Genomic DNA, 21,983 nt, shown 5'->3' on the forward strand with positions numbered 1-21,983 from the left:
ATTTTATATCTGAAACTATTATCCCTCCATAATAAAGGGGAAATTAAGACGTTATCCAAATAAACAAAAGATGAGGGGTTCCTAATTAACAGATCTGACTCACAGGAAATGCTAAAGAAAGTCAGCTTTCAGGTTGAAACCAACTGGACGATAACTCAAAGCCATATTAACAAATAAAGATCCTTGTCAAGGATAACTATGTAAGTAAACATAAAAGCTAATATTATTGTATTCTAGTTTGAAACCGTCTTTTTATTTTCCATGTTATTTAAAAGAAGAATGCATAAAATAATCATTATAAATATATTTTACTAGGCACACAACATATAAAGATGTAATTTTGGACAGCAACAAAATAAAGGGAGGGTGAATTTGGATGGGAGCAGAGTTAACTTATGTAATTTGAAGCTCCTTTGGAATTAAATTAGACTGTTATAGATTTAGGATGCTAACAGTAATCTCCATTGTAAGTACTAGAAAATTAACTAAAACATATACAGAAAAAGAATTGAAGAGGGAACAAAAAAACATACACTTGAAAATATTGATCAAATAAAAAATAAGGCTATATTGGAGTAATTGAGAAACAAAAATGACAAAAGGCATCAGAACAAAAAATAACAATGGAATGAAATCCTTCAATATGACTAACCACCTTAACTGTTAATTGATTTAAATTCACTATTTAAAAAATAAAATTTTTAAAAGCTGTATATATAAAAATAATAGAACATTACTTACCCTTGAAAAAGAGACACATCCTGTCATTTGCAACAACATGGACTGAACATGAGGGCAATAGGCTAAGTGAAATAAATCAGATAAAAACAAATACCACATGGTCTTACTTATTTGTGGAATCTAAAACATACCAAAAAATAAATAACTGAACTCACAAATACTGAGAACACATTGGTTGCCAGAGGTGCAAGCTGGGGGAATGGACAAAATGGGTGAAAGTGGTCAAAAGGTACAAACTTATAGTCATAAAACAAGTAAGTCCTGGGGATGTAATGTACAAGATGATGACTATAGTTAGTAATACTGTATGTATATTTGAAAGTTGCTAAGAGATTAAACCTTAAATGTTCTTATCACAAGAAAAGAAATTTGTAATTATGGGTGATTATGGACATTAACAAAACTTACTGTGATCGTTTCACAATATGTACATATACATATATTGAATCAGTTGTACACCTGAAATGAATATAATGTTACATGTCAATTATATAGCAATAAAAAAAAACTGTTATGTTGTCTGCAAGAGACTCACTTTAGACCCAAAGACACAAATATGTTGAACAAGAAAGAGGGAAATTTATCTTTTAAGCAATGAATAGCCAAAGGGAGTTGGAATGCCTATACCAATAGAAGAAAGAATAGATTTTATTTAAAAACATTTTTTTAAAAAACCATTGAGAACATTTTATACTGGATAAAAAAGTGAATTAATCAAGAATCTATAACATTATACACATTTATGTACCAAGCAAAAGAGGCCAAGATATATGAAGCAAACATTGAAAACACTGAAGGAATAAATAGAGAGCTCCACAATAACAGTGAGAGACTTCAGTACCTAACTTTCAATGATGGATCGCACTTCTAGGCAAAAGATCAATGAGCAAATATAAGACTTGAAAAACACTAGAATCAGCAATACTAATGAGCATATAAAGAAAATGCCAATGAATAACAGAATATATATTCTTCTCCAGTGCACATAACAACTTTCTCCAGGATAGACCACATGTCTCACTAAACTGAAAAAGATGAAAAATGATACAAAGTATCTCCTCTGACCACAGTGGAATAAGGCTGGAAATCAATAATAGAATAAAAACGAGAAAATTCAAAGATACTTAAACATAAAACATACATCTGACAGTTCTGCATGTGTGGAGTTTGGAAGTTGCAACTCCAGCCTAATAGCAAGTATAAAGCTGAGCAGAATGCAGAATCAACAACTCTTCTAACATCTATAAGAAAGGTGGGGACAAGGGAAAATCACAGCCCCAAAATTAGAGAAGTGGACCAGGGAACACAGGGAGCCACAACTTAGAGAAGACACTCATGAGTGGAAACCACCATGAAAACCGGTGTCAGGGTAGGAAAACCTGAACTGTAAAGGAGAAATTACTGAAGGCTCAATATGGACAATTCTCAAAGAAAATCTATGAGGTGACCCAGTCATAGAGGGGTCCCCACAATTTTATGAAATTTACACCAAGAGCTTAAGCAAGTTCTCACAGTAAATATTTGAGAAAAATCCCACCATACTTCCACCAGGAGGAGGGCAAAATGTACCATTTTTAAATATACCAGAACATTCTATTCTTCTTAAGAAGACCTGGATTCAGGACAATCTAGTCGACTAGAGCATAACATGCTAGAATATTATCAGAGTCAAACTGACTTAGGGAAAGAGGAACACTAAATCCAGTCAACTCTAGCCTTCCATGTGGGAGAAGGGAAATAGCCACTCTAGCTATCCTCTCCCACCTAGGGAGGGTAAGAAACACTTGTGAAGTTCACAGTCCAGAGGCATAGGCTCAGTGAAAGTCTGAAATCAAATCATAAGACTATAAAGTGCTTTCCTTCCCCCCACATCTCACCACCATATTACTAAATGCCTATTTACAAGAGTTCCTTTTACTCGGTACACCATATCCAGATAGCAAGAAAAAATCCAGCATTCCCAAAGGTAAAAACACAATTTGACAGAGCAAGCATCAAACCAGGCATAGCAGAGATGTTGGAATTTTCAGATCACAATTTAAAACAACTATGATTAATATGCTCAGAGATTTAATGGATAAAGTAGAAAACACTCAAGAACCAGATGGGAAATGTAAGCAGAGAGATGGAAATCCTGTGAAGGAACCAAAAAGAAACGTGAGAGATCAAAAATACTGTGACAGAAATGAAGAATGTTTTGATGGGCTTATTCATACACCAGACACAGCTGAGGAATGAACTCCCAAACTTGGGGATATCTCAATAGAAAATTCTAAAACTGAAAAACAGAATAAAGAGTTAAAAGAAAAACATATCTAAAGACTATGGGATAACTACAATACATATAACATAGATGTAACGGGAATAAAAATAGAAGAAAGAGAAAAAGAAACAGAGGAAATATTTGAAACAATAATGATGAAGAATTTCCCCAAAATTAATATCAGACACCAAACCATAGATCTATGAAGCTCAGAGTACACTAAACAGGATAAACGCCCAAGAAAACCCAAAACCCTACACCTAGGTATATATTTTCAAACTACAAAAAAATCAAAGATAGAAAAAGTTTTGAAAGAAGCTAGAGGAAAAAAGCACCTTACCTATAGAGGAACAAAGATAAGAATTACATCTGACTTCTCCTCACAAACATACAAGGAAGAAGAGAGTGGAGTGAAATGTTTAAAGTGTTAGAGAAAAACACACCAACCTAGACTCCAAACCCTGCAAAATTATCTTTAGAAAGTGAAGGAGAAATGAAAACTTTCTCAGACAAACAAACTTGAAGGAATTTGTTGACAGTAGAACTGCCTTACAAGAAATGTAAAAAGAAGTTATTTAGAGAGAAGAAAAACAACATAGGTCACAGCTCATATCTACATAAAGAAAGAGCTACAAAGAAGGAATAAAGATAAAATAAAAAGTTTTATTTTCCTTAATTGATATAACAGATAAAATTTTGTTCAAAATAATAATAATGATGTATTAGATTATGTAATGCTTATAAATATATCATATATAAATATAAATGCTTATAGAAGTGAAATAAGTGACAGCAATGATACAAAGGATGGTAGGGAAGAATTAGGATTGTTTTGTTATTATAAGATACATTAATCATGAAGTAGAATAGTGTTGTTTGAAAGTGTATCAGAACATCAAAATACATAAGACAAAAACTGACAGAACTGCAAGGAATAGCATCAAAAAGAGTAAAATACTTAAACTTAACCAAGGAGGTGAAAGCTCTGTATGCTAGAAACTATAAAACATTGATGGAAGAAATTGAAGAGGACACAATTAAAAGGAAAGATATCTCATGCTCATGGATCAAAAGAATTAATATTGTTAAAAATGTCCAAACTATGCCAGAAATCTACAGATTCAATGAAGTCTGTATCAAAATGTCAATGGTGGAGCCAGCCCCCTGGCCAAGTTTTTAAGTTCGGGCACCCTGCTGTGGTGGCCCATGGTGTTGCCGGTTTGGATCCTGGACACTGACATGGCACTGCTCATCAGGTCATGCTGAGGTGGCACCCCACATAGCAGAACCAGAAGGACCTACAACTAGAATACACAACTATGTACTGTGGGGCTTTGGGGAGAAGAACAAAAGGAAAAAAAGATTGGCAACAGATATTAGCTCAGGTGCCAAGCTTTAAAAGAAAAATTCAAATGGTATTTTTCACAGAAATAGAAAAAAATCCTAGAACAACGACAAGACCCTGGATATCCAAAGCAAATTGTAGTCCATTTAGTGTCACGGGCATGCTTTAGGGAAGTTACCAAAGTACTTTATGAACACTGGGCTTTGAAGTTTAGTGGAAAAAACACTGGACAAGGTCAATGGGATTGAATCCCAGTTCTGTATTCTGGACATGTAAAGACATTGAGTCAGTGATCAAAAACCTGACAAAAAAGAAAGGCCCAGGACCAGATGTCTTCACTAGTGAATTCTACCAGATATTTTTAAAACAATGAAAACCTTTCCTCCTTAACCACCTCCAAATACAGAGGAGAAAAGAATACTTCCTAACACATTGCATGAGGCCAGCATTACCAAGATACCAAAGCCAGACAAAGACATCACAAGAAAAGACCAATCTCCTTTATGAATATAGATGCAAAAATTCTCAATAAATTACTAACAAATCAAATCCAACAGCACATTAAAAGGATTACACACACATAAAAATCTGATTTTAAAATAGTCGAAAGAATTAAATAAACATTTCTCCTAAGAAGAAATGACAAATTAGCCCATGAAAAAAGTGCTCAGAAACAATAATCAATAGGGAAACGCAACCCAATTATAACACCTCACACCCATTACATAGCTAGTATCAAAAAAAAAATACAGAAAATAAGTATTGGCATGGATATGGAGAAATTGGAATACTTGTGCTCTGTTGGTGGGATATATAATGATGTAGTCACTGAAAAAGAGTATGGCTGTTCCCCCCAAAATTAAAAATAGAATTACTATAAAGCCCAGCAATTCCATTTCTAGATGTACACCCAAAATAGTTAAAAGCAGAATATCAAAGAGATACTTGCACAACCATAAGAATTATTCACAATAAACAAAAGGTGGACGCAGTCCAGGTGTCCACTGACAGTTGATTGGATAAGTGAAATATAGTATATAAATGAAATGGAATATTATCCAGCTATCAAAATGAAGAAAATTCTAACAAGTGCTACAACATGAATGAATCTTCAGGACATTATGTTAACCGAAATAAGCCAGTTACAAAAGGACAAATACTGTATGATTCTACTTAAATGAGGTATATAGAGTAGTCTAATTCATAGAGACAGAGAGCAGAATCATGATTTCCCAGGGCTAGGGAGAAAGGAAATAGGACTTGTTATTTAACGGGTACAGAGTTTCAGTTTTGCAAGATGGAAAGAATTCTGGAGATAGTTGTGATGGTTGCACAACAATGTGGATGTACTAAATACCACTAAACTACATACTTAAAAATGGTTAAAATAGTGAGTTTCATGTTCTGTGTATTTTACACCATAATTTTTTTAATTTGAAAATTATACACCATGACCAAGTGGGATTTATTCCAGAAATGCAAAGGGGATTCAATATAACAAAATCAATCAGTGTAATACAACACATTGTTCGGATGAAAAGAAAACATTTTCACTTCAATAGATACAGAAAAAGCATTTGACAGAAATTAACATGATGGTAAAAAAAACACTCAGAAAACTACAAATAGAAGAGAACTTCCTTATCCTGATAAAGTGAACTTATGAAAAGTCCAAAGCTAAATGATACTCAGTTGTGAAAGACTAAAAGGATATCCCCAAAATCAGAGGGAAAACAATGATGTCCACTTTCACCATTCCTGTTCAATAGCCCTGGAAAGGCAGAGATGTCAGCAAAATGGCAGAGTAGGAAAACCTACCTCTCACTCCTCCACAGAAACACTGATAAAACAATGATTTTGCTACCAAAATACCTTGAAGAGAAATTCGGAATCCAGTAAAGAAGTAGAAACACCCTAGAGGAGCACATACTGAGAGTATTCACATTTATACCAGTAAGAGCAAGTTTGCTTTACCCATCTCAGTTCCTCTCCCAGAAAAGCTTAGCTCAGCACTGAGAAGATCCTCAGTCTATGATTTTTCTACAGGAGGAGAAGTGAGTGGAGTGTGTGCCTGGCTGCCTGGCCTCCTGGCCTACAAGGCACCCTCCATAGGGGCAGTTTTTATCTTATCTCATACTAGGCACTGAATCATCTGCAGAGCCCCGTGCCCAGGGACAGCTGGAAAAAAACAAAGGAGAAGGATAGCCCTTTACAGCCAGCAATACTCCAAGAGATTGCGAAAGGGGCAAAGATCTGAGGGTTTTCCTTCACAAGGAAAGGAAGAAAGTGAAGAGGAGCTTAAAGTCAGCAATTCAGTGCACTCAGAAGGAGGAAGTTTCTGTGTGGCCTCAAACTGAGCACTGAATAACCTGTAGAAACTGGTCCCTAGGAACAACTAGGTGAAAAGTAAAGGGAAGGGTGAGTCATTACAGGCAGCACTGCTCTGAGAGATTGGGAATAAATAGGTGCAGAACTGAGGTTTTTCCTTCACAAAGAGGGAAGTAGAGGGAGCCTTATCCCAGCATTTCAGAGTGCCTTCCATGAAGCCAGTTTCTATCTTGCCTCATACCAAGCACTGAGCAAACTGTAGACTCAGTTTCATAAGACAGCTAGCAACAAAGAAAAGGGGCAGAGATCCTCCTGAAGGTGGCACTACTTGTGTATTTTGAAAAAACCACAAAGCTGAGGTTTTTCCTCTAGGAGTGAGAAAAGGAGGTGAAGAGCTCTTTTCCCCAAGCCTTACAGTATTTTCTCATGGGGGCAGTCTCTATCTTGCCTCATATCAAGTACTGCTCACTAGTGAAAGTCTTTCCCAGTCAAAATCATTCCATAAAGAATAGCAAAGACTGCTGCTTCATCAAATGTGCAGATAACAAAGCAAACCTACAAGAAACATGAAGAATCAATAAACACAACACAATCAAAGGAAGAAAATAAATCTCCAGTAGCCAACCTGAATGAAACCTTCAGGTATCTGTGAACTGCCTGACAAAAAAATAAAAAATAACCATCTTCAAGAAGTTCATTGAGTTACAAGAGAACACAGACACTTAAATAAAATCAGGAAAATCATAAAGAAAAGAGAAGCTCAAAAAGAGTGACACAAGGCTGGCCCAGTGGCGTAGTGGTTAAGTCCACATCCTCTGCTTCAGCGACCTGTGGTTCATGGGTTTGGATCCTGGGTGTGGACCTACACACCACTCATCAAGCCATGCTGTGGCAGCGTCCCACATGCAAAATGGAGGAAGATTGGCACAGATGTTAGCTCAGTGACAACCTTCCTCAAGCAAAAAGAGGAGAATTGGCAACAGATGTTAGCTCAGGGCCAATCTTCCTCACCAAAAAAAAAAAAGGTGATATAAACAGTAAAAAAATACAAACAGAAATACTAGAACTGAAGAATACTGAACTGAAAAATTCACTAGAGACATTCAAAAGCAAATATGATCAAGCAGAAGCAAAAAATCAGTGAACCTGAATAGAGGTTACTTGAAATTATCCAGCTAGAGAAGAAAAAAGAAAGAAAGAATGAAAAAGAGTGAAGAAATCCTTACTTAAGATTTCCCATTGAGCAAACCAATATACACATTATGAGAGTCACAGGAAGAGAAGAGAGAGAGAAAAAGAGAGAAAGACTATCTCAAGAAATAATAACTAAAAACTGTCCAAATCTGGGGAGGGAAATCCAAATTCATGAAGTACAAAAGAATCCAAACAGATTGAATTCAAAGAGCTACACACCAAGACACATTATAATCAAATTGCCACAAGTCAAAGACAAAGAGAGAATATGGAAAGCAGCAAGAAAAAAGTGACATATTACATACAGTGGAGTCCCCAAAACACTGTCAGCAAATTTCTCAGCAGAAACTGTGCAGGCCAGGAGAGAGTGAGATGATACTTTGAAAGTGCTGAAAGACAAAAACTGCCAAACAAGAACACTCTGAAGAATGTTCTGCTAATGTATTTGTGCTCTGATGTTGGATGCATATATATTTACAATTGTTATATCATCTGGATGAATTGATCCTTTTACCACTATATAATGACCTTTTTTTTGTCTCGTGTAACAGTTTTTGACTTAAACTCTATTTTGTATAGGCTGTAATTGAAGGAATGGAAAGAGATATTCCACGCAAATGTCAATCAAAAGAGAGCAGGGGAGGATTTTCTTACATCATACACTCTATGGCCTGCCTATGCCGGGAAGCAAGTCAGCAGCCCTACCCAACTGCTGAGCCCAGCCTCTAGCATATGTATATCAAAAAAATATGTTGTATACTTTAAATGACACAGTTTTTATGTGTCAATTATACCTCAATAAAGTTTGGAAAACACTATTTTTTTAAAATTGTACTGGAAGATCTAGTCAGACACGAGGCAAAAAAAAAAAAAAAGATAGAGAAGGCATCCAATTTGGATAGGAAGAAGTACAACTATGTCTATTTGCAGATAACATGATTCTGTATATAAAATCCTGCAGAATCCACAAAAAATTACTAGAGATAATAAATTAATTCAACACAACTGCACAAGACCTATGGAAAAATCAGTTATGTCTCTATTCAACAGCAATTAAACACAAATATCAGTGTGTCTCTACACCAGTAATGAACATCTCAAAATGAAACTAAGGAAATAATTTCATTTACAGCAGCATCAAAAAGCATGAATAACTAATAATCTATTTAACAAAGGAGGTGAAAGGCTTATACACTGAAAAATAAAAACCATAGCCAAATGAAATAAAGAATATCTAAATAAACGGAAGACTATCCCATATGCAAGTATTGGAATATCTAATATTATTATGGCAATACTTCCTAAAATAATCTAACAGTTTAATTTTATATCTTCCATAATGCTTAGAGTAGATTCATGCATACAATGGGTACTTAAAATGCTTGTCAGCATTACTTGCCTGACCATCGAAAGATCCCTGGTAAATACAGAACTATTTAATGAACCACAAAATACACAAATATTCAAATAACTTAGCTGCAGTTAACATTTTACCTGCTCCATTTTAATCAGGAAACAATCAATAAAGTCCCGAGGATTGTTAATGTCCAGAGATGCCTGGTGTTCCTTTACTTTCTCCAAAATATAACTTCTTATATAAGCAACATTTTTAAATAATTTGTCAGTACTCCCTGGGAAATACTCAAGGAGAGCAGGAAAAGCATTGCAGATCTAGAAGAGAAAACAATAGCTTATTAAATAAAAGGTATTTAATGGAGACATCTACCATCTGCCAAGCCCTGGTTAGAAACTGCACTATAAATATTAATAAAATATGTGCCTGTCTTGAAGAGAAATTTTTATTTGACACATACATTATTTTCTATGCTGATAAATGCATTTGAGGCAGAAAATTCTGACCAGAGGATCAAAGATAAATATTTCCTATACTCATACATCATCTTACAGTATAAAAACATCTTCATTTCAATTCACTCTTTTTACATCAGTTCTTCCCTACAATTTTAAAATATGAAATGGCATGAAATGTTATGATTCACATTATGCAGATGCCACACACAACTCAACATTTTCTGTATAAAGTAAGTGTGCAACAGAGCAGTTAAGTGACTTCTCTAAGATCACACCATTTTCTTTTAGGCATAATGCACAACATGTCAGCTCAGCCTAAGTAAAATTGTGATGTTTGGTTATGATTCATCTACCATAAAACCAATCATTTTGTCATTCCCCCAAAAATTACCTGGTCAGTTAGAATGCGAACTGAAGCATCAAACACTTCTACCCTAGATAGTGTTGCCTGGCAACATTTGTGGTCCCAGACATTCTCCCTATTTGAAGGAGATATTCTCTTCCTTCCTAAATGCAGAAATTTCTGCCAACAAATGTGATGAAGTCGTTGCTAAGTGTTGATTGAATGATGATACTTGTGTGTAATGGAATACTTTCAAGAAGGGCCTGGAAGTCCATTTAGTGTCATGGGTATGCTTTAGGGAAGTTACAAAAGTACTTTATGAACACTGGGCTTTGGAGTTTAGTGGAAAAAACACTGGACAAGGTCAATGGGATTGAATTCCAGTTCTGTATTCTGGACATGTATTTTCCTGTCTGTCATTAAAGGGCTCAGCCATCTTTTTGACATATTCACTCCATGACACTAAGTTCGGGGCAGCACTGTAGCATTTACACATTCACTTCACAGCTTGGTGCATATATAGATTTGGACTTTTTGGAGAAACAGAGCATAAATGATTCCTCAGGAAGGAAGAATCTTGGCCTCACCTGCATCCATGGAGAGCTCAGAATCTTGAAATTTTCATCAAAGACTCTCATTATGTTTAGAAAATTCTGATCTTTATAATCAAAACGATTCTGGAATATGATGGAGCAGATCACATTGCAGGGAGCACAGCCCAGGATAAAAGTGGGGTCACAGGGTGAAGCTAAAGAATCAGAAGCAATTTTAAAACACCATCAAAATATATGTATGAAACCACTTGTCTTTGAGATAACAGGTAAAGATAATTTTAGACACTCTAAATCAAAATCTTACCAATAAATTCCTTAACAGCAAAATATTCAACATGCATAAAATCAACACATCACTTTTACCGTAACTTGTGTAGACCATTTCAACATAGCTAATTAAATAATGTGATTTTTTTTAACATTTTTTCACATCCATTGCCTTTATTTGTACCCTTTTCAGCCAAAGTGCCTGTTAATTGGGAGGGAAAAAGAAAAAAACATTTAAAGAGGCCATTTTATATCATTTGATATCCTTTAAAAACTAAAGTTATCAGTGCTGAAAGAATTATTATAAGATGGATTTTTTTGTCTAAATTAAAAAGAAAATGAGAAATTTTTATATCAAGCATAAATCCCATGCAAACAAAAATGGTAAATGGATAAAAGGGGTTCTTTTATTTTTTCATTTCAATGTTAGAAAACAATCCCTCCTTAGGAAGTAAATTTCCAGTATTTCCAATCACCATCAAAAAATAATTTATTTGGGCAGCTGCCCTATGGAGATTTCTGGGATATTTTTCTGTATAGCCAGCCACAGAACAGGATATTTTAATAAATTTTAAATTTTTTCCATCATGTAAATCAAGTTTATCATGTTTCTGGTAAAGAAATTACACTAAAGAAAAAGTTTTCTTTTTTGATAGGGAATCCATAAAATAAAATTGTTGCAATCAAATTATCAATAAAATATCATTATATGTAAAAAGATTCAAAATTCACATCTATAGCTGTAATTAAAGATGACTTGAATCAAAAGTATTGTGGTTGAGTGCCAACAGGAAGATGGTAGACTAGGAAGTCTTAGCCTTTGTTCCCCATAGAAACACTGATTAAGTAGTGATAAACGGACTAAAACTACTTTATGAGATTTTCAGAATCCAATTAAGAAGTTGCAGTACCATAAGTGAGCACAAAGCTGACAAGAGCCACATTAAAACTGGTAAGAAGAACAATTTCACTCTACCTGCATTACCACCTCCCCCAAGGTGGCACAACTAAATGCTGGTAGAGAATGCCCCAGGTTGTGATCAGTCCATCACAGGAAAGAGAAGGATGGAGCATGCACCCCATGTACCAGCCTGAGGGACTAGTATCTGTCTTATTTCACGTGGAATGCTGACAGAACTGGCAGAGTCTGGATGCCTGGGACCACTGAGTGTAAAGGAAAGCAGAGGGTAGTGGTTTGCAGTGGCCAGCATGGCTTGGCAGGATCTACAGATGGTGCAGAACATTAGGCCTTTCCTTCAAGGGGAAAGGAAGAGAAGCGGAGCATGCATAAGGTGTTCTGGCCTTTTGGAGGGCTACCAAAGAGACTGATATCTGTCTCATCTAAATCAGGGCACTAAAGGGAAGCTTAACACCTTTGGATGCCACTGAGAAAAAGGTGAGTGGGCAGCTTGTTTCTCTTGAACCAGGGAACTTGCAGTACTGCAGACACATACAACAAAGGGAACAAGAGATTATCAGCACCTGAGAAAGAACTTGGCAAGCCTCTTTAATTACGAAACTGTACGCACAGGCCCAGAGAAGTTGCATCTACCAAAAGAAGAAGGCTTCAGAGGCCCCCCAAATCTCTAGCCTGGATAACTGGTGAGGGTTTTGCCCTACACAAAGCCAATCTATAAAGACTGGAAGAGGTGGCTATTTTTTCAAATTCATGAATCCCAACACAAAGTTATGAAATGCACAAAGAAGCAGGAAACATGGCTCAAACAAAAGTACAAAATAAGTCTCCAGAAAATGAACAAAATGAAATGGAGTAACATCACTTACCTCAAAAAAGAATTTTTTAAACAGTGATAAAGATGCTTTATGAGCTCAAGAAAATGATGCATGAACAAAATGAGCATATCAACAAAGTTATACAGCACAAAGAAAAAGAACTATACAGCTGAAATCTGGGGGCTGAAGCACACAATAACTTACCTAAAGACTTTACTAGAGACTTTCAACAGCATACTTGATCAAGTAGAAAAAAGAATCAGCAAATTTAAGGACAGGTCATTTGATATTATTCAATCAGAGGAACAAAAAGAAAAAAGAATGAAGAAGAATAAAGAAAAACTAAGGGACTTATGGGACAATACGAGGATCTATATAAGCATTATGGCAGAACAGAGAAAGAAAGGAGCAGACAGATTATTTGAAGAAATAATGGTAGAAAACTTTCCGTATCTGGGGGAAAAAATTAAGAGCCAGATTCAAGAAAGCCAACCGACTCTAAGTAGGATGAACAAAAGAAAACACAGTGAGACTATTATAATCAAATTTTCAAAAGTCAAAGACAAAAAGAGAATTTTGGTAGCAGCAAGATAAAATTGATTTGTCACAAATAAGAGGACCACCACAAGACTATTAGACTTCTCAGTGGAAAACTTGCAGGCCAGAGAGAAGTGGAATGATATATTCAGAGTGTAGAAAGAAAAATGTTGCCAACCAAGACTTATCTGGCAAACCAATTCTTCAAAACTTAAGGACAAATAAAGATTTCCCCAGATAAAGAAAAGCTGAGGGAGTTCATCACCACTAGACATGTCTTAAAAAAAATACTAGAGTCCTAAAAGTTGAAATAATAGGACACTGAACAGCACCACAAAAGCATATGAAAGTACAGAGTCTGTTGATATAGGCAAAAATTTGGACAAAAACAGAATATTGTAATAATGTAGACGTGGTGTATAAACCACTATTGATTCTGATATAGAAGGTAAAAGACAAAAGTATAAAAATAGCCCTAACTATTAAATATGTTAATGGACACAATATAAAAAGGTATTTTTTATCAAAATGGTGAAATAGTAGTTTTCTATCACCTTCCCCTCAAAGAACACCAATTTTGACAATCAAGTATTAATGATAGTGCCTTTGTGGAAGCCTGGAAGTCCAGCAGAGAACTTCCAATACCATTGTAGTAAAAGCAAAAAATCCACTGAAGAGGGTAAAAGGAACACTCTCACTTTACCTGCATCACCCCTACCACAAGTGGCACAGATCAGTGCCCAGAGCGACCTTCTGCGTCCATGATTTCTTCCGTGGGAGAAAATGAAAATTTGTGGTTGAGGAAAAAGCTTCCCTGGGTGTGCAGGATGCTGCCAAAGAGATTCACTTCCTTCTCACCCTGTCAAGAAAACTAAGGCATACTACACGACAGGAGGGCAAGAAGTGGATGGGAGAACTTCAGCCAGGGCTTTCAAAGGGCAACAGAGGGAAGCAGATCCTATTAACAGCTTCAAGGACTCCATTAGGAAGCTTGTCAATGAGCCATGGGGGACACCTCACCTGTGGATTATCCCAGTGGACCCATGGGCACTTCCAACACTCACCTACACACACATGCAAAACTACGGCTGGCTCTCTGTGCATGCCTCCAAGGCAACAAGAGTGAGCCTTTGCAGACAGCTTGTGAGCATGCACAGAAAACCAGCACAACTCTGTGGGATTTGGAGAATCCACACAACTTGAGCATTTAGCACCACCCCAGGGAAAGCAAGCAACTGGGAAGCAGTCAGCACTTTGCTTGGCTTGTCAGGATCAAGAGGCATATAGTCTTAAGAATTATCCCCCAAGAGGGAACAAGAAGTGTGCAACAGGTGTCGCCATAGAAAATGTCTGAGAAAGCCTCATAATGCCTAAGAGGGCTGACAGAAGCTATTTCTCTCCCAAATCCCATCATTAAAGACAGAGGAGGTAACTACTTCTTCAAATGTGAAGACAGCAATGCAAGACTTCGAGGAAAATGAAAAATTAAAGAAACCTGACACCACTAAAGGAACACAATAATTTTCCAGAGCTGACCCAAAAAATTGGAGATTTGCATTTTGCCCAAAAGAGAATTCGAAATAATTGTTTTCAGGAAGTTCATTGAGCTACAAGAAAACACAGAAAGACAATTCAACAAAATTAGGAAAACAATATGTGAACAAAATGATAAGTTTAACAGAGAGATAGAAATCAAAAAAGGTTTCAGAGCTGAATAATACTATCAATGAAATGAAAAATGTAATAGAGAGGATAAAAAGAGAATGGATCAAGCAGAAGAAAGAACCTGTGAAGTAGTAGGCAGATCATTTGAAATTATCCAGTCAGGGAAGAGCAAAGAAAAGAGAACAAAAAGAGTGAAGAAAGCCTATGTGAGCTATGAGATATGACTTAGAGAAACAATCTACACAATAATAGAGTCCCAGAAGGAGAACAGAGGGAGAGACGGGGCAGAAAACTTCTTTAGAGTAATTGTGCCTGAGAACTTCCCAAATATGGGCAGAGGTTCAACCTCCAACTTCATGAAGCTCAGAGATCCCACCAAAATTTTACCCCAAAATGATCATCACCAAGACACATTATAATAAAACTGTCTAAAAACTAAGACAGAATTTCAAAAGCAGCAGGAGAAAAAAATATCTCATATGCAAAGGAACCTCCATAAAGCTATCAGCAGATTTCTCAGTAAAAACCTTGCAGGTCAGGAAGAGGGGGATGATATATTAAAACTATTAAAAGAAAAAAACCTACCAACCAAGAATACTTTACCTGGAAAAGTTTTCCTCCAGATATTGAGAGATACAGACTTTCCCCCCAAAAAAAGTAGATGGGGGAGTTCATCACCACTAAACTTGCCTTATAAAGTTAAACACACATCTGCCACATTACCCAACAATCCCACTCCTAAGTATTTATCCTACAGAAATGAAAATTTATGTTCATATAATGAATGCTTATAGCAGCTCCATTTATTTATAATTACTCAAAACTGGAAATGTCCAAGTGTCTTTCAATAGATGAATACATAACAAGTTGCAGTACTTCCAGACAATGGAATAGTCCTTTAGTAGATAAATGCATAAACAAACTGTAGTACTTCCAGACAATGGAATACTACTGAACATTAAAAAGGAATAAACTATTGATATTTGCAACAACATGGCATTATGCTGAGTAAAAGAAGCCTGTATCAGAAGGCTACATACTGTATGACAACATTTATAGTCATGCACCACATAACGTCATTTTAGTCAACAACGAATCACATGTATGAAGGTGTTCTCATAAGAGTAGTACCATATAGCCTAGGTGTGTAGTAGGTTATACCATCTAGGTTTGTGTGAGTACACTCTATGACGTTTGCACAGCAATGAAATTGCCTAATGGTGCATTTCTTGAAACATATCCCAATCATTAAGCAATGAACAACTGTATATGACATTCTGGAAAAGGCAGGTCCACAACAATGAAGAGCAGATGAGTTGTTGCCAGCGATTAGGAGTGGAAGAGATTTGACTACAACGGAGCAGCTCAAACAAGATTTTTGGGGTGATGGAATTGTTCTATATTCTGATTGTGGTGGTAGTAGCATGAACCTATAAATGCAATAAAACTCATAGAGCTGAACACACACAGAAAATGTCAATTATACTGCACATTAATGTTTTAAATTATAATAAAAATGTATTTTCCATAATTACCATTAAAATATGCAAATGTATGGCAAGGATATTCACTGCAGCCTATAGCCACAAATTGGAAACAATACAAAGTTCATGAATAAGTGCATGGCTAAATGATGGTTCATATATATAATGAAATATTTTAAGTATGCATGGAATTATGTTCTTGATAAAATAGGTGAGGAAAAGAAGACGCAGAACAGTATTTATGATTTCATTTTTTCCAAAATATAAAGGTAAACCTAGAAGTCATACAGTAAATGGATAACAGTGATACCTCTGGCTAATGAAATTGCCAGGCTTAGAGATCAGGGCTGGGTTGAGGAAGAAGGCAGATGTTCATTTACTGCTTTACATACTTAGTATTGTATTTCTTTTGTAATTTTAAAATAAATATTTTTTATTTACACAAAAAATGAATAAAGAAAGATATCAAATAAACAGTGTAACTTTACATCTCAAGGAACTAGAAAAAGAACAAACTAAGCCTAAAGTTAGAAGGAAGGAAATAAAGATCAGAACAGAAATAAATGAAAGAGACACCAGAAAAACAATAGGAAAAAAAAATCAATGAAATTACGGCTGGTTTTTGGAAAATGTAAACAAAATTGACAAATATTTAACTAGGCTAAGAAAAAAGAGAGAAGACTCAAATAATTAAAATCAGAAATGAAAGAGGATATATTACAACCGACACCACAGAAATGGAAAACAAATTGGAAAAGATTATGATGGACAATTATACACCAACAAATCGGATAATTTAGAAGAAATGGATAAATTCCTAGAAACATACAACCTACCAGCACTGAATCATGAAGAAATAGAAAATCTGAACAGACGAATAATGAGTAATGTACTTGAATCAGTAATCAAACCTTCCAAAGAATAAAAGGCCAGAACCACATGGTTTCACTGGTGAATTCTATCAAAAATTTAAAGATCGGCAAACATTGCCAATCCTTCTCAAACTCTGTAAAAATACTGAAGAGGGGCCAGCCTGGTGGTATGGTGGTTGAGTTCATGCACCCTGCTTCAGTGGCCCAGGGCTCATAGTTTCAAATGCCAGGCACTACCTACACATCACTCATCAAGCCATGATATGGCAGTGTCCCACATACAAAATAGAGGAATATTGGCACAGATGTTAGCTCAGGGACAATCTTGCTCAAGGAAAAAGAGGAAGATTGGCAATAGATTTTAGCTCAGGGCCAATCTTCCTCACACACACAAAAAAATACTGAGTAGGAAGGAACATTCCCAAACTCATTTCATGAAGCCAGCATTTTCCTGATACCAAAGCATATAAGGACACTTCAAGAACAGAAAATTGCAGGCAAAAATTTCTGATGAATAAAGATGCAAAATTCTCAACAAAATACAAGCCAACCAAATTTAACAGCAGATTAAAGGATCATATACTTTGATCAAGTTGGATTTATCCCTGGGATGCAAAGATGGTTCAACATAAGCAAATCTATACATGTGTTACACCACATTAATAGAATGAAAAATAAAAATCAGATGATCATCTCAATAGATGCAGAAAAAGTATTTGAAAAAATTCAACATCCTTTCATGATAAAGGCACTTCTATACTCCTTTACTTAACATAGAAAAGATCATATATGACAAACCCACAGCTAACATCATACTCAAAGGTGAAAGGATGGAAGCTTTTCCTCTAAGATCAGGAACAATATCAGGGTGCCTATTCTCACCACTCCTATTCAACATAGTGCTGGAAATCCTAGCCAGAGAAATCAGGCAAGAAAAAGAAATAAAATGTATTCAAAGGAAAAAGAAGAAGCAAAATTGTCTTGTTTGCAGATGCTATGATCTCATAGCATAGAAAACCCTAAAGACTCCACCAAAAACTGTTATAACTAATGAATAAAGATAGTAAAGTTGCAGAATACAAAATCAACATACAAAAATCAGTTGTTTAGAGGCAGGCCTGGTGGTATAGTGGTTAAGTTCGATGTGCTTTACTTCAGCAGGGGCCGAAGTTCACAGGTTCGGATCCTAGGTGTGAACATACACCACATCAAGCCATGCTGTGGTGGCAACTCACATACAAAATAGAGGAAGATGGGCACAGATGTTAGCTCAGGGTGAATCGTCCTCACCAAAAAAAGAAATCACTTCTGTTTCTATACACTAACAACAAACTCTCTGAAAATAAATAAAGAAAACAACTTAATTTTAAAGAGAAACAAAAACAATAGAATACTTAGGAATAAATTTAACCACGGAATTGAAAGATCTGTAAACCAATATCTCATAAGACATTGGTGAAAATAATGAAGACACAAACATGGATCAGAAAAATTAATATTTTTAAATGTACATACTTCCCAAAGCCTTCTATACATTTAATGCAATCCCTATCAAAATTCTAATGTATTTTTTAAGGAAATTTTAAAAATGATCCTAAAATTCATATGGAACCACAAGGGATGCAGAATACCCAAAGCAATCTTGAGAAAGAAGAGAAAAGTTGAAGGCATTAAACTACACGTTTTCAAATTATACTATAAAGCTATAGTAATCAAAACAGTATAGTACTGGAATAAAAATGATGCATCGACCAGTGGAACATAATTGAGGTCCAGAAACAGACCCACACATGTCCCATCAACTAATATTTGACAAGGGAGCCAGGAATACTTAATGGTGAATGGATAGTCTCTTCAATAAACGGTGCAGGGAAAACTGGATATTCACAAGCAAAAGAATGAAACAGAACCCCTATCATACACCACTCACAAAACTTAACTCAAAATGGACTAAAGACTTAAATGTAAAATCTGAAACCATAAAAATCCTAAAAGGAAACAGCTCCTTGACATGGTCTTGACAATGATTTTTTGGATATGCACCAAACGCACAAGCAATAAAAGCAAAATGAAACAAAGGAGACTACATCAAACTATAAAAGTTTCTGCACAGGAAAATAAATGATCAACAAAATAAAAAAGCAACCTAGGAAATGGGAAAAAAATTTGCAAGACATATATCTGATATGGGGTTAACATCAAAAATATGTAAAGAACTCATACAACTCAACAGAAAAAGAAGATCTGATTAAAAATGAACATAGGAACTGAAGAGACATTTTTCCAAAGAAGATATACAAATGGGCAACAGGTACATGAAAAGTTGCTCAACATCACTAATTGTCAGGGAAATTCAAATCAAAACCACAATAAGATATCACCTCAAACCTGTTAGAATGGCTATCATCAAAAAGTCAAAAGATAAGTGTTGGCAAGGATGTGGAGAAAAGGGAACCCTTATGTACTGTTGATGGAAATGGAAATTGGAACAACTAAGGAAAACAGCAAGGAGGTTCCTCAAAAAATTGAAAATAGGATTATCACATGACCCAGTAATCATACTTCTGGGTATGTATCCAAAGAAAATGAAAGCAGGATGTTGAAGAGATTTCTGCACTCCCGTGTTTATTGCAACATTATTCACAATAGCCAAGATATGAAAACACCCTAAGTGTCCATCAGTGAATAATGAATGAAGAACATATGATTATATATTTACACACACACACACACACACAGAGCAATACTATTCAGCCATGAAAAAGAAAGAAATCCTCTCATTTGCTTCAACATGGATTCAACATTGGGGGCATTATGCTAAGTGAAATAAATCAGATAGAGAAAGACAAATATTGTATGATATCTGATATCACTTATAGATGGAATCTAAAAATGCTAAATTATAGACACAGAGAGTAGAAGAGTGGTTTCCACGGCCTTGGGGTTGGTGGAAATGGGGAGATGTTGGTCAAAGAGTACACACTTCCATTTAGGAGAATGGATAGATCTGGGGATCTAATGCACAACATTGTGATTACAGTTATCACCACTGTATTGTATACTTGAAAGCTGCTAAGAAAGTAGATCTGAAATGTTCTCCCAGGAAATGGTAATTGTGTGACCTAATGGAAGTGTTAGTCAATACCGTGGTGGTAGTCCTATTGCAATACATGAGTGTATCAAATCAACACATGTACACCTTAAACTTACACAATGTAATATATCAACTATATCTCAATAAAGCTGGGGGGGGAAATATTGAGTGTAGACCACATCCTTTCAAAAAGGTTGATTTTTTTTTATCCTGTATATGTAGGTATAGTTACAGACACAGTGTAGGGAAAATGTGTGCTTCATAGGAAAGCTATGCATCCTCTATAACTCCCCTTTTTGCTTTAGCTGACTGATGCTATGGGAGCTATCTTTTCAACTTTGTAAATTATCAACAACTGATAGCAGTGCAAAATAATTCCTGTCTATAGATATACAAATTCTGTTCTGTCCAGTAGAGGTTCAACTGACTTTTCAAGATAGTTTTGTCTTCATTTGCACATTCACATCAATATTCCTTCACCTTAAATAAGATTGCACTTTTTGACTCTTCTCTTTTGAACTGGTTGTAACACCTGACTGATTTCCTCATTAATGAGTTAAATAATGTATTTAACTTGTGTTCATTTAAAAAATAGAAGACATACAAATGGTCAACAGGTATATGAAAAGATGCTCAACATCACTAATTATTAGGAAATGCAAACAAAGCAATGAGATATCACCTCACAGCTGTTAAGATGGCTATTATCAAAAAAAAGAAAAAGAAAAGAAAAGAGTTGGAGAGAGTGTGGAGAAATTGAACCCTTGGACACAGTTGGTAGAATGTAAAGTGGTTCAGTTTATGGAAAACAGTATGGAGTTTCCTCAAAAAATTAAAAGTCAAATTACCATATGACCCAGCAATCCCTCTTCTGGGTATTTATCCAAAATAACTGAAATCAGGATCCCAAAGAGATATTTGCACTTCCATGTTCCAATATTGTAACATAATTCACAATAGCCAAGAAGTAGAAACAACCTAAATGTCCATCAGTGATGAATGGATAAAGCAAATTTAGTAAATACATACTCTGGAATATCATTCAGCCATAAAAATCAAAGAAGTCTTGACATATGCTATAACATGGATGAACCTTGAGGACATTTTGCTAAGTGAAATAAGTCAATCACAGAAGGACAAATACTGCATAATTTCACTTATATGAAAGGTCTAAAGTAGTCAGCCTCGTAGAAACAGAAAGTAGAATGCTGACTGCCAGAGCCTGAGGGAAGAGGAAACGGAGAGTCACAGTTCAATGAGTAGAGTATCAGTCACGCAAGATGAAAAGTTCTAGAGACCTGTTGTCCACAGGGTGATTATAGTTAACGATAATGAGCACTTTATAATTTGTTAAGAGGGTAGATTTCATGCAATGAGGTTTTTTACTACAAATTTTTTTAAAGCTTTGGGGAGAAATGGTAGGACATGGAATACAAGGAAATATGTTTAGTTAGTGGCTTCTATGCCAGACTCCTTTAAATGTTCCAGGACTCTAACTGTTAAAACAACTTTTATTTTAGCTAGATTGGTAAAGAGTAATTTTGGAAGTCTTGGGGATTTCTTAGTGTGTATGTGATTCACAGGTAGAATCTGAGTCTCAGGCTTTCCTTTCATTTCATATGGAAGAAAGAATTAAAAACAGTAATTTGCACAAGCCAAAAATCAGAGTCATTGTGACAAGCACTCTACAGGTAATTACACCTGGCAGTGGTAGGTAAATAATTACTGTACCATGAATTTGTTATTAAAA

The 21,983-nt window shown here is 35.6% G+C and overlaps 1 protein-coding gene across 3 annotated transcripts in view; it reads right to left on the reverse strand.

The window, feature by feature from the left end:
• The window catches only part of LOC124236086 (cytochrome P450 2C19-like), a 78,528-nt gene that overhangs the window by 11,514 nt on the left and 45,031 nt on the right, over positions 1 to 21,983 (reverse strand). For all 3 annotated transcript variants that reach the window (XM_046654759.1, XM_046654758.1, XM_046654760.1), the window contains exons 4-5: positions 10,614 to 10,774; positions 9,366 to 9,542 (exon numbers count right to left, since the gene is read on the reverse strand). In XM_046654759.1, coding sequence (XP_046510715.1) covers positions 9,366 to 9,542; positions 10,614 to 10,774 — 338 coding nt within the window. The remainder of the gene's footprint in view (positions 1 to 9,365; positions 9,543 to 10,613; positions 10,775 to 21,983) is intronic.

Source organism: Equus quagga, chromosome 2, assembly GCF_021613505.1.
Source record: "Equus quagga isolate Etosha38 chromosome 2, UCLA_HA_Equagga_1.0, whole genome shotgun sequence".
Classification (NCBI taxonomy): Eukaryota; Metazoa; Chordata; class Mammalia; order Perissodactyla; family Equidae; genus Equus; species Equus quagga.